The following is a 14,127-nucleotide window of genomic DNA, read 5'->3' as shown; positions in this document are numbered from 1 at the left end:
GATCCAGAGCATTCTACGTCAAGTTGACATCCTATATTTCTGGAGCTGTAATGAATAGATCACATCATTATGGATCATATAGGTACCCTTTTCTTAGAATCATTTCAGTACAAGATGTCCTTATACTATTCCTGCCCCTTCTAGTGAAGTGTATTATGTTTCCATTCTTCTGTCTCTTAGTACTTTGACTTCACAGAAGACAAGACAAAGCACCATTAACTAACAGTAATGCTGATATTTGCCTCAAAGATGGACAGGTATCCAATCTGTGGCCCTTTCCACATATGCAGAATAATGCACTTTCAATCCACTTTCAATGCACTTTGAAGCTGGATTTTACTGTGCAGAATAGCAAAATCCGCTTTCAAACCATTGTGAAAGTGGATTGAATGTGCATTATTCTGCATGTGCAGAAGGGGCCTCTGTGTAGGATGCTAGAGATAAGGACATCATTGCTTTACAATGAACTCACACTAACTGTGTGCAGAGCTTCCATTTGATTTAGTAAAACAATCTGCTTATAGAATCAGCCTTGTTTGCCATCTGTTCTCAGGCCAACATCCCACAAAAATATGTCTTTGTCATGCCCCTTTACTAAATCTATAAATAACTCATAATATTCAAAGATCTGGTACTATCTATGTATTTTTCACATGCTTCCTATGTCTCATAAAGTTTGCCTATTTCCTCTGCACTAGTGTATCTCTAGACAATGGTAGATTCTGAGCACTATTCCTACCACCAGTTTGCATTGATTATTTGACTCCTTTCTGCCTGGGGACAATTTCTGAACTTGAGAACTTTTATTGTACTATTTATATTGTGTTAACTTCATAATAATTTTTACAAAGCCCTAGACATTAACACTTGTTTTACAACCAATATGTATCTACTATCTTCCTTTGCACTCGTCATTGGTTGTTAGTTTAAATTCTTACATTGATTATCATTTTAAAAACCACCACTAGCTACCATGAACATAGTCCATACTGTTTCTTTATGATCCACTTACTTCACATCAGCACACGTAACCTAAAAGCACAGTAAGACATGTCTTTACCATAACTCTGTAGTACTGGAGTCTTGCTGAGGTGATGGTGATTATACTGGTAAACTAACACTACTCATACTGAGAAGAAGGGCCTCAGCAACTTTATCTGGCTAAGAATGAGGCATTGGCTAAGAATGAGCCACATTGAACACATGCTGCCGATATTACACCAGCTATTCTTGATTTTCAATTTGTCTTTGGACCAAATACAAAATGCTGGATTTATTTTGAATGCTCCTGAATAATTTGGATCTAAAGTACCCGTGGGGCTGCTTCCACCCATTTTTTCCACCTACTGTCAAAAAGGAGCCACTGGAGGAACCCATTTTGTCTGAGGTACATCCAGTGCATGCGGCAGCATCCAGTTTCAGGCACTGTGCAGTTGCACCATGCCCGGCTGCCAGCATGCTAGCCCTTCTGCCGGTAGATGTGCCCTCAGTGAGTAACTGATGATGTTGTCATGTCATCTTGTTTTATGTACCCAAGGTTGGATTTTGTTTGTTTTATTGCTTTATGGTTGTAACTGGAGTTTTAATGGCTTTGTTTAACTGGTTTGTACACTGCCCAGAGCCCTTCGGGGGTGGGCGGTCTATTAAATGTGACGTATAAATAAATAAATATAAATAAATTACACTGGTGCAATGGGCACCTGTATCAACCCAATTCCACACTGCTGCCAAGGTTCCATTTGCCCCCCACCCCCCTTTGGACTGCACTCCAGATTCAGCTGAAACCAACGATAAATGTCTGAAGTTTTCCGGAAAGGTGATATAGATACCTAAAGAGAACAAAGGCAACACACTGTTTTTTTCCTGTGATCTTTTGATAACCTGTCTTGTTATTTCCCAAATGTAGCTGCTGGGGTTGAACAAAAAAGGGCTCCTACAGCCCAATCGAGAGTGGGGGCGGGGTGAGGTGAGTCCTGGAGATGGTGTTGGGCCTACGCCAATGGATTTGCCCTCACCAAGGCACTTACTCCAGCAGAGGGGCAAATATGCTGGCAGACAGTTGCTGCAGCCTCCCAGAATGCTGGGCCCTGCATCAGTGTTCCCATGCCACCGCTAAACCCCAGTGCTGCAGTGTGGGCATGGCAGATGCATTCCTGGGGGTAGTGTCACCCTTAGTTAGCTTCCATCCTGGGTTTGCAGCCATTTATGGTGCAGCCTTGGTCTTGGAATTATGCCACCCTTTGGATAGTGTAAGTCCAGTAAGCCCTACGAGGGGCTTTCCAGGGGCAAAGGGGAGGTTTTTTTTAGTGTTTTTCACCTTCCCCATGCCACCAAAAAGCCCTCTGGAGGCGGCAGGGTGCCACCACAGCAGCGAGGTCCCTAGCCACCCAAGGCTCTGGATTGGGCTGCCCCATTATGCTATTTTTTTTTTGCTGAAAATAGCTGCTTGTACCCCCAGGGGGCATAACTTCTAGGTACCAAAATTTATTGCCCAATGTGGGTTCAAGCATCTTGGGGCAGCTTCTTCTTTTTTTTGAGCATTCAGGGAGGAAACAGTTAACGAGCCTCAAAAAAGTACTGTTAAATAATAACTGAATAAAACTTGAAGTGCAGCTTGAGCCCCCCCCCCCAACCCCCGAGATCTTCATATAAGACTGGAATATTAAAACAATAATTCTTCAGAAATTATTAATATAGTAGGAGGGATAGGGAGGAGGGGAGGTTACTAGCAAAAAAGTGAAGCAGTCATTTTAAAGCCACTTTGAAATTCCAAGGTAGCTCCTGAGTATTAGGATTTTCCTGATCTGTGCTACGTAGCCCTCACGATGCTGTTAAAACCACAGTGTAAACTATAGTTCTGAACTGATTTCACATCCTTTATTCCAGCTGCATTAAAGTGAACAGAATTATCTGATTTGGTTAAGAACTGCGACTAAATATTGACTGCACAAATGAAGTTTCCTAAATATGAGTTTCAAAAAGCTAGCTATTTCAGATCGACAGAATCCTCTAAAATGTGGATCAAAATTCATTCTTTTTAAAATTATAATCCATGATCCCAGACAACAAGAACATTACTTTCAATGCTTTTTTTGGGTATCCCCTCTTTGCTTTGAAAATGTCTCTAATAGATACCAGTTAATGCAAAAAGTAGCTTTTATGTACCACAAAACTGTCTTTGGCATCTCTAATCATAATCTGGCTTGACCTCAGAGTGTGGTTGAAAATGGTCCTCACAATGGGACCACGTATAGAAAGGGGAGATGTTTCTAAATACCTATAGAAAATATGCCACCTGGGAGATCCTGAAGAAGATATGTGAACTCTCCCTAAAAAAAAATGTATTTGCCCCACAGCCACTTCTCAGGTCCAACTAAAACAGCTCTTCTATTAAAAATACTTTGCAGCATGGGGTACAACTATTGAATATCTTGTACATTGTCCTTATACAGATGTTTCTATGGTGAGTCAAAAGCAACTTACTTTTATACGTTATTCTTGTTATGGTGTCTCTGTTAAGCATACGATTTAGAAATGGATTTGATGATTCAGATACCTATGAGGGGTAAAAAATCATGATCAAAACCAAGATACCATAAGCTTCTTATTTGGAAAAATACAGCTATTTGATTTGCACATAGTTCCAGATGTGTCTTGTTATAAGTCTTATAGCAGCAGAGGCAAAAAAAATCAATATTAAAATAATTATAGCAAGTTCAATAGAATTGTGACATCAATGACTCCTCCCAATAATAATATGGCATCTGCTATATAGCAAGCCCTTAGAGAAATACATTTATTCCAACCTCTCAGTCATGGTTAAAACACATATCCATCAGTGTGATATTTATTCTGTTACACATTTTTTATTAATATAAGTCAATTATTTGATTACAGTAATTCATACCATTGTTTGCCTTTGTCTTTAGATGTCCCTATTTTGTTGCCTTTTCCCCACTAAAATCAACAAGAGCCTTCCTCTGAAGCAAGGAACATTCCACTAGTGGAATGTTCCTTGCATTGGGGAAAGCTCCACTCTTAGTACAACCAAAATACCAGATCCACCTCACAGGCCTGGATCCAGTTATCTGACAGTAGAAGGTGTCAGAACAGGCATATCTTTCTTTCCCTTGTTTCCATCCTCCGAACAGTTCTTTCTGACCCCAGGAAAGTTAATTCCTGTAGGACAGGATGCTCAGAAACTAATCGCCAAGTGGGTTGAGGGATTGTGTTGAAAGGGCAGAATGGGGTAACATTGGCTATTTTCCATTACTGCAGATACGTTGCCAGAAAAAGTAGGGGCCATACCCTCACCTTGTGGCTATTATTTTACTTATATTATTTCATTTAATTAGAATGTATATATTGCTTCTCCAGAGAGACTTGCATGAGGTGGCTGAAAAGTAAAAACAAGACCATAAAATCAAATGAAAAACCACATACATTACCAATATTAAAAACAAGCTATTAAAACAAGTCAGGTGCATAAAGCAACCACTGTGCTCCCTAAAATATATATAGACATAAAATAGACCTTAGACCAGAAGCAGATCATAAACAGCAAAATAAATAGAACACCTGAGTTAAAAGCCTGGGTTCAAATAAACAAAAAACCCAGTTTTGACTTCACATCTAAAAAACAGGTGTGCTTTAAGGGGGAGGGCAAAGGGGAAATGCCACCTCTGAAAATGGCATCTCTAGTCATCCCCCACCTCATGTGGATGCCTTGGTGGATTTCACAGTATGGGAAGAGGTGGTCATTCAAGTACCAAGGCCCTAATATGTTTAGGAATTTAAAAGGTATAAACCAGTCCCGTGAACTGTGCTATGTGGGCATTTACCTTCACTGTGTCTAAGGCTGCCATGTTCCTGTTTAAACATGAAATCAAAAGCGCCTCTCCTACCGTGTCCCATTTCCAGCCAGCAGGAAAGACTGCTGGAAGCATAGCCTTAAGGTACAATATCTATGTTTTTTCAAATTTTAATTATCAGTAATGTGCTTTGAGGTTCTGTGGAATATTCTGACATGGCAAAGGCTCTCTTCTTTGCCAGTCCACACAACTGCTTCTCTTTCTGCTACTCTTTGAACTATATTCACCTCATGTCTTGGTCTCTATTTATATTGACTCAGGGATGTAGGTATAGATTTTTTATGGGGGGGTTCAGGGGTGGGGCCACACCCCCACCCGCCCCTAGGGCATGACCACTCCTCCCCAAGCTCCGCCCCTGGCCTAGCGCTTATAAAAGCAGCTCTCCAAGGCCAGGGATGGCAGACTCCCCCCACCCTGCCCTCCCCTGCCCCCCACCAGCTGGGCTCCCAGCCGGCAGCTGGCAGTTCCTTCTGCCCTCCCCTCTGGGCAGAGGCATAGAGGTAAAATGGAGCCCAATGCAAAATCTGAGTTTTAAATTCCTCTTAAATTCCTTTTAAATTCACCTTAAAGAGAGAATCTGGGGTCCCCAGTTAAACAACATTGAAAGTGATGCTGTTTTGGGGTGGATTATCACCCACCTTGAAACAGCATCACTTTCAATGTGGCGTAGTGGTTAAGAGCAGGTGCATTCTAATCTGGAGGAACCAGGTGTGATTCCCAGCTCTGCCGCTTGAGCTGTGGAGGCTTATCTGGGGAATTCAGATTAGCCTGTGCACTCCCACACATGCCAGCTGGGTGATCTTGAGCTAGTTACAGCTTTTCGGAGCTCTCTCAGCCCCACCAACCTCACAGGGTGTTTGTTGTGAGAGGGGAAGGTTAAGGAGATTGTAAGCTCCTTTGAGTCTTCTACAGGAGAGAAAGGGGGGATATAAATCCAAACTCTTCTTCTTCTAAACTGAGGACCTCAGATTCTCCCTTTAAATCCATGCAGAAGGGGGTGGATTTAAAAGGAGAATCTGGGGAAATGTGAGAAGTGCCTGTTGTCAGGGGTGCAATTGTTAAGCTAGCAGCACCAAACTTTTAGGGTATCTTTAGGAGACTCTCCTAATGATACCAACCAGGTTTTGTGAAGTTTGGTTCAGGGGGTCCAAAATTGTAGCCTCAAAGGTGTAGCCAGAGGTGTAGCCAAAGGGAGCAGCAGTGGTGTAGGAGGTTAAGAGCTCGTGTATCTAATCCGGAGGAACCAGGTTTGATTCCCACTTCTGCTGCCTGAGCTGTGGAGGCTTATCTGGGGAATTCAGATTAGCCTGTACACTCCCACACACGCCAGCTGGGTGACCTTGGGCTTGTCACAGCTTCTCGGAGCTTTCTCAGCCCCACCCACCTCACAGGGTGTTTGTTGTGAGAGGGGAAGGGCAAGGAGATTGTAAGCCCCTTTGAGTCTCCTACAGGAGAGAAAGGGGGGATATAAATCCAAACTCTTCTTCTTCTTCTAGCCCCATCTCCTATTACCTCCCATTGGAAACAATGGGGGATGGGGGCACCCCCTTTGGGAGTCCATAGCTTTGGACCCTCTGGACCAAACTTCACAAAACCTGGGGGACATCAGTAAGAGACTCTCCTGATAATACCTGCCAGGTTTGGTGAATTCTGGTTTGGGGTGTCCAAAGTTATGGACCCTCAAAGGTGTAGCCCCCATCTTCTATTAGCTCCCATTGAAAACAATGGAGGATGGGGACACCCACTTTGGGAGTCCATAACTTTGGATCCCCTGAACCACACCTCACCAAACCTGGGTAGTATTATCAGGAGAGTCCCCCAAACAATCCCTGAAAGTTTGGTGCTGCTAGCCTAAATAATGCTCCCCCTGCAGGCCAAACACCGAAAAACACTAAAAATGTTTTAAAAACTCACAAATGGGTGGGTGGAGCTTCGGACATGAATGGGGGGGGGGTTTGAACCCGAGAACCCCCCCTTACCTACGTCCTTGAATTGACTCCTGGTTCTGGTGTTCATTTTGTGGTCATGATTCACAGCAAAATAGTTGCAAGGATTGTGAAGAGATGTCTGACTATGAATTTTACATACGAATGAATCAACACTTGACATTTTGGAGTTTAAGCTTGAAATTCAATGAGGTAGCAATGCTGTAGGTTCCAGGAATGATTCAGTACAAAATGGTGTACAATGAAAGTCTTTAAAAGTCATGGGATTGGAGCTGTTATCCCCTCCTGTGACAATGTTTTAAACACATTCCATGTCTCTCTTCATTGTAAAACCATATGATCAACTTCAACTTCAACTGACCTTTATTAGGCATATCAGTAAAAATAAAAAAAATACATGACAGAGTGGGCGTTAAACAGGACATAAAACTGGACAAAGCACATAAGGTTGCTAAAGAAGAGGTGATCAAGCTTCCATTATGTCTTTGACTTGAGCACTTCTAATAAAAATTCAGTGGTTTTTCCAGTTATCTTGGCATCACTATTATTCAGCAGGTGAATAGTCTTTGTATGCTTCGAACAACTTTTTTTATTCCCTAGAGCCAGGACAAGTAGGGAGAGTCTAGGTAACGCATACCTCGGGTAAGAAAACATAATATGCTTGAGGGCCTCAACAGTATCCTGACAATATGCACATGTTCTATCTTGAAGTGGAATATTCAACTGCTGGCCCTTAAGAACAGCAGAGGGGAATGAATTACATGTAGCTCGAGTAATGCTCCATCTCTGGCTGGTCTCTGACAGTTGGGATAGAATATTTAGCTGTGAGGCTAATTTCAGGATAGATCCCAAAGTGCAAGGGTGAGCAAGATGTCCTGGCTTCACTCAACAGCAACTGGTATTCCTGGTCCAGTAGACTTCTTTTTAGGGATAGCCAAATTTCATTTGCAGATTGCATAAAAAGGTTTCTAAGAAGAGACCTAAAGAGTTTATTTTGGCCTCTATAAATTTCCACCATTCGGAGGATTGAAGTTCAGAGAAGGCTAAATAGGTGAGGCTTTCAGCTTCAGTATTAAAGCAAAGATGAGACCAGAATTTTAAAATGGTCATCCACTCTCTGGTTTCCAAAAAGTGCTGTCCTGATTCGAGACATAGAACAGCATATGGAACACAGTGGGGTACCCCAAAAATCTTGTAGAGAAATTTGAATTGGACCCTCTCTACAGATTTATTCCAAGCTCCAATCCAAAGGGGAACTCTGTAAAGGAGTTGATGTGTCACCTTTGCATTAAAGACTTTTAAGGCTGCAGGTATGAATTCATGTCCTTTAGAGAAAAAGAACTGCACAACTGCATCAACAGAGTTCTGACATCCCCTGATAGCTGCCTCTCTATCGTTTGCCCAATCTGCTCTAAAGTGGAAATGAATCCCCAGGTATTTAAATATCTTAACTAGTTCCAGGCCAATGCCAATTAAGAAACCATGTGCTGGGATTAAACCATATCATCAATATTGGCACAAGAATAGAATTAAGTGGAATCTCAGTTAAATTACAAAGTTTTATCTTTGCATGTGGGAAAATCTGAAATACTCCGTATTCATTTAAAAATCTTGTTTTAAAAATGAATCCTGCATGTTTATGCTGATTTTCACAATTTTTTTCTAGCAATTGCCCTATATTTCAGTTGACAGCACTCTCTTCTACCTGTTGGATATGGTTATGAAGAAATTAATTTCTTTAGGGTTATGTGTGATTTTTTTCAGAAGACGTCTATAAATGGTAGTAATAAGCAAAATTTGAAATTATCATCCATATGCTTAAATGTGTAGCTGTTCATCCTTCACTGTATAAAAAAATGTCAGCACTGCTTCAAAAATGGGGAAACAAAAACATTAGCTTGTCACCAGTTCAAAATGAATTTCACTAAAAACATGCAAATTCATATTTTCAGAGGTGAGTTGGGACAGAAAATAGCACATTTGTATTAAACACAATGGAAGCCCATCTATCTTGACTTTAAGTATATAAATGTTGCTTAACACACTAGTCATGATTCTGTATTGGGATTTTTATGGGCCTCCAATGCTCATTTTGTAACTACAGCATGTAGCCCTCAGCCTGAGAAACTAGCACCTAGGCAGCGTACATGAAACTACCAGCCACATTAAAAATCCATTTTAAAAGCCATTTAAAAAAATAAAAGAAAGAAAATGAGGATGGGATGGGAAGAGAAACTGAAAAGAGAGATACTGAAAAGAGTCTTTTAAAAAAGAATGCTGTGAAAGCATCTACAGAATAAAGAAGACTGAGTGAACCTTTTAAAGGACTCTGAAACAGGCAAGTTGCATACAGAGGGACTCATCACAGTGATGGCTTTTTCATTGGGAAATCATTAAGAGCATACCAATCATGTCAGTGGCCAGGGGGGACCAGAGTACCCTCCACTAGAGCAAGATTCCCAGAGGAAATTTGATTTTCAAAGTTACAGGATCCATGGTTCAGGTGTTGGCCACTACAACAGCAAATATAACCAGATGTATATGAAATTGTGCTGAAATTGTACTTACTTTCATAAATATAGAAACTACCACCAAGCCATTGGGACTTTTTGCAGCTTCTGTAACGTTTGTATATAACTCATGGTTATAGTGGATTAGCTGAACCTAAATTTAAAAAAAAATAGAAATGAAGGTCAAATATTAGAGAATCAAATTCCTCTCTTTTTCAAACAAAAGCCCTCTTTATAAATGCAGATTTGTTTGCAACATGATCTCTACCCAGCTTGTAAAAATTCATAATCGTACTTTTTTTTTTGCCAGAGATTTTGCAGCCTGCATGATTTTAATAATCACAGTGACCATCTGGCTTGTATTGGCACCGCACCTGTCATTTCTCCTTTCCATTGTCAATAAGTGAATTTAACACATTGAGATGCAAAATGCACTGTAGAAGTCGGCACTGATTCTTCACTGCAATAGCCCTTGAATATAAGCACCAAGTAAAAGTCCTTTCAGCAATCCGAGCTACTGTTGGGAATGGCTGGAGACAAACCCCTTGCACAAGCACGATAGGCAGAAATTGACATTGCAGACTTAAACCATGTAAATCAAATATGGCTGGCCAAATATGGCTGGCCAAAAGGCCGTAATAATAAATATCTATCTATCTAATATGTTTGAATTCACAATACCAACCCAGAGTTAGAGGCTTTGATTAATCACAGGCTTGAGAACCCCACCTGTAACCCACGGCTGCTCAACTTGTTATTCATAAAGATAAATGCTGCCTTCCAACCACATATGGCAGCCCTCTAGGAATTCAACAGTCCTATATTTACTATCTGCTTAAAATTATATTTGTTGCTTTCACCTTGCCTTTGGAATGCAGAAGGACTTTTAAGCTGACCCAGCACCTACTTTACAGTCCTGAATGTTCCAGGCCGAAACATTTCTCCTTACTCAGAGTTTAAACTGAAGAGTTCCATTTTTAAAGCTGTTCCCATGGTTCATCTCAAGTCTGCAGACTGTTTTATTTTAGGCTTCTGCATATTTTTTTATGGCTTGTTTTAATAATGATGATTTTGTCTGGTTTTCAAAAATTATTGTATTGTATTTGTTTTTACTTTGTGAGTGGCTAAGAGTAGGCCTCAGGAGAGACAGCCTATGCATTTACAAAGGAAATAAAAAGCAGAAACATGGGGAAAAACCCTTTGGATGCTGTAATTTATATCAGAGGGTTAAGACTCTACCTTTGGCAGAGGATGTGGGGGTTGTGAACACAGACATTGTGTTCATTTCCAATTCATAAGGGGCAAAATTATGCTCCCCTTCATTGCTAGACATCATTGTAAATATAAATATATAAAATATTTTACATAAATATAATATAAATATGAAGTATATTTTATACAAATATACATAAATTACTGCATTTTGATCCTGCCATTTCTTTAAGAAGCTCAAGATGATATATATGGGACTTCCCTCCATTTTTTCCTCACAACAATCCTGTGAGGTATGTTAGGCTGAGAGGGATTGACCAGTCCATGAGCATTCTCCTGAGCATTTATACCTCAGGGGGGATCTGAAGCCAGGTTTCTCTGATTGTATTCTGACACTCAAACCACTACACTAGGCACACGTTCTTTTTAGATACTAGAGTGAGGGTAGGAGGCACTATGATGCCGTTTCCTCACAAAACAAATGAGATTAGCCTATGTGATGATATTTGAAGCTTAACTGGGCTAGTCTCTAGTGCACTATGGGAAATTGATTAAAAAACAAGAACCCAGGACCATATAAACAGTCAGGCAAGTAACCAAAACAAAAAAACACACCAGCAGCAAACATATGGAGGTGGAGGGGTCTTATTCTATGAAACACCCTATGTACCTCATACATCTCTCTTATTTCAAAAGTTCCAACAGGGGACTTCCTCAGATTTAGTAATATATGGTTGGGGAATTCACTTGGGTTTTCAGAATATGAATTATCCTGGCTTGATACAAACTATGAAGCAATACGTAGTGACTGAGAATCCCCCCCCCCCCAAGAAGCAAACTACACAATACATTTCATCTGTGATTCACACTACTTTGCTTGTTCCCTCAGCCACACAACAACTGCACTGAATGGCTTCCAAAAAGAGGTAGAGCCCAAACTTGGTTGCAAGGATGCCATGGCGACAGCAGCGGGGGACTGTAAGAGGTTTTAACAGAATAAATTGGTCTAATCACACAGGTGACTGGTGTATGTGTGTGGGATAACACACCTGTTAACTCATTCAACTCTGACAAAGAATATGATTGAGTAGTGATCAAAAACTATCCTTTCCAGATATCAAAGATAACTGAGAGCCTACTGCAGCTATCTGCTCTCTTATTATAAACATGTAGAATGGGTTTTGTACAAAAGCTGACTTTGGATGTGTGTGCATGAGAAAGTCTCTCTCACACAATCCTTTTAATGGCCCTAATGTGATCTCCTGGAAAGGAAACTGGGCTTCTGCCTTGCAGAGATTCATGGTCGCCAGATCCACGTGGAGCTCAGGGAAGTCACAAGCATCATTGTCCGAATGTAAGCTACTTCAGGTTTCTGTCGGAGAGAGTGGTGGGGCATTATTGAAATAAATAAATAAAACTTCTGCTTTTCAACACTTTTGTATAATGCCAAGGCCAGTCACAGTAACTGGTGATATTACAGGCAGAAACCATACGAGGAGTTAACCCACTTATTGGGTAGATATATGTTCAGATAGTGGTTTCCGTACGCTTGTCACCTAGCGGGGGTGTACATAGATTTTACAATGGGTCATCCAATGCTGGGATCCACCCCCAAGCCCCCATGCTCCATCTTAGCTCCTTTTGCCTGTATTCAATAAAATGTCTGAGGCCTCTTTAAAAGGTTATCGTGTCTGTGGTTTTTGCCTGAGTGCCCTTCTTGGGTCCTGCAACACCTTTCCATTTAATTGAGGGAATGCTTAAAATCAGAAAAAAACTTTAATAGGAAGGTCAAAACTGTTGACTCAATATCATAATTTATTTTATTTTTCCATATATCAGAAAAAAGGTGTTACTTGACCTTTTTTAAAAAAAAAAATCTGGCACAGTAGGTTATTTTTGTAAAGCCAGCAGCCCAAGTAGCTTGGGCCAAAGAAGTAAAAATGTCAAAAGCAATGAAGTCATCATCAACAAAGTTTCGGCAGCCAGCAGGGCTGGAGGAAACATTAACGTAGTTCTATTGTGGTCTATCTTCTAAAGGCCCTGTAAAGAATTAATGAGGGTTCCTACAAAATAGCGACAAGAGGCTACAGGCTCATTAGCCACCCATTTATGAATGTACTGAACTTCTATGTCATATGACTTTGAGATTATGTCCTCATTGGCAACTCTTTTGTTGGATTTGGCAGCAAAGTTCTGGATTTTTATTTACTGCTGATGCTCACTCCTGTAGTCAAGGTCAGTCAACGCTTTCAGGAGAGAAAGAGGTCATGATATCTAGTTTGGATGTTCCTCTCCACTAACTCTGAGTGTCAGAGTCAGTGATGTGATGCAAGAAAGGGAAGCTGTAATTAAAAAGGAGAAAGGGTGAAGGAGAAGCAGGGGCAGCTCTTGGTTCTATAATCACCTGAAAGTATGTAGAAACACTGACTGCAAGTCCACTCCCTAAATTATGTTAGGGTGCAAAACACCAGCAGTAAACTGAATGGTTTCTTTCAGCTCAGATGCTATTAGAGCTAATGGTGTAACTACAAATTAGGATCCAAGCACAGAGTTCCAATCCTATCTCTGCCTCATAATGCAAAAGACAAGCAACACTGTATAGAATGGGAAAAGAGAAAGGGGTGTTTAAATCTTCCTTCAGCCAATGATTCTTTTTGGCAAATGCTGTCCTCCCCCAATCCTGGCTACCTATAACTAATTTTTTCTAATAATGTTTTGAGATTGGAAATGTGTCCAAATGGAGTAAATGCGGGTTGGATATGGAATTTTCAACAGAGAAGGAAGTGTGGGAAGTGTTAAGAACTCCCTCATCCACCACCTCTGTTTGAAGGTGCTTCCCTGCATTTCTTGCAAATGCAATATTTTAATCTCAGGCCCCTTCTGCACAGGCAGAATAATGAACTTTCAATCCACTTTCACAATTGTTTCCAAGTGGATTTTGCTATTCTGCACAATAAAATCCAGCTTCAAAGTGCATTGAAAGTGCACTATTGTGCATGTGCGGAAGGGGCCTTGGTATACTTGTGAGAATGCACTTTCCATGACATACTTTTCTGGTTGCTTAAGATTTCACAGAGGGCTTTTGTTCCATGTTCCTTCAGGCAAGAACAGGAGGAGCACAACAACTGGGATGCAACTGGGAGACACTTTAAGAGGCCAACACACCCCTTCCTTTCCTTCCAGGCACTTTATTTTACAGAGTATTTCACAGTATGATATCTAAAGGTTTTATGACTGTGTTGTTTTATGCTAGTTAGTAGCATTAAGGTTAGGTTATATTGTTTTCGTTTTGTTGTTGGACTGGACTTTCAAATGATTTTTAAAATATCTGCTATTAGCCTTGAGGAAAGTAGATGGTGAAGTACAGTGAATGGCAAGACTGGCCATTTACCAAGCTGGAAAGAATAATTGAAGACTAACAGTTGTTTTGGCTTATCAAGACCCAAATTTCCCCATGTGAGAAACTAACATGGTAAGGCTGCAATCCTAAGACTTTCTTGGGAGTAAGTCCCACTGACTAAAATGGGAGACTGTTTCCGAGTCAATCTGCTTTGGATTGCTCCAAAAATCATCATTTTTGACACAATA

General features: G+C 40.7%; 1 protein-coding gene across 2 annotated transcripts in view; it reads right to left on the bottom strand.

Annotated features, from left to right (window-relative positions):
• Positions 1-14,127, bottom strand: part of CA10 (carbonic anhydrase 10) — a 437,829-nt gene that overhangs the window by 25,741 nt on the left and 397,961 nt on the right. For both annotated transcript variants that reach the window (XM_048488424.1, XM_048488425.1), the window contains 2 exons: positions 9,386-9,481; positions 3,484-3,556 (listed from right to left, as the gene is read on the bottom strand). In XM_048488424.1, the coding sequence (XP_048344381.1) occupies positions 3,484-3,556; positions 9,386-9,481 (169 nt within the window). The remainder of the gene's footprint in view (positions 1-3,483; positions 3,557-9,385; positions 9,482-14,127) is intronic.

This window comes from Sphaerodactylus townsendi, linkage group LG03 (genome assembly GCF_021028975.2).
Source record: "Sphaerodactylus townsendi isolate TG3544 linkage group LG03, MPM_Stown_v2.3, whole genome shotgun sequence".
Classification (NCBI taxonomy): domain Eukaryota; kingdom Metazoa; phylum Chordata; class Lepidosauria; order Squamata; family Sphaerodactylidae; genus Sphaerodactylus; species Sphaerodactylus townsendi.
The sequence above is the reverse complement of the archived record's forward strand: the minus strand, read 5'-3'. Positions and strand labels throughout refer to the sequence as shown.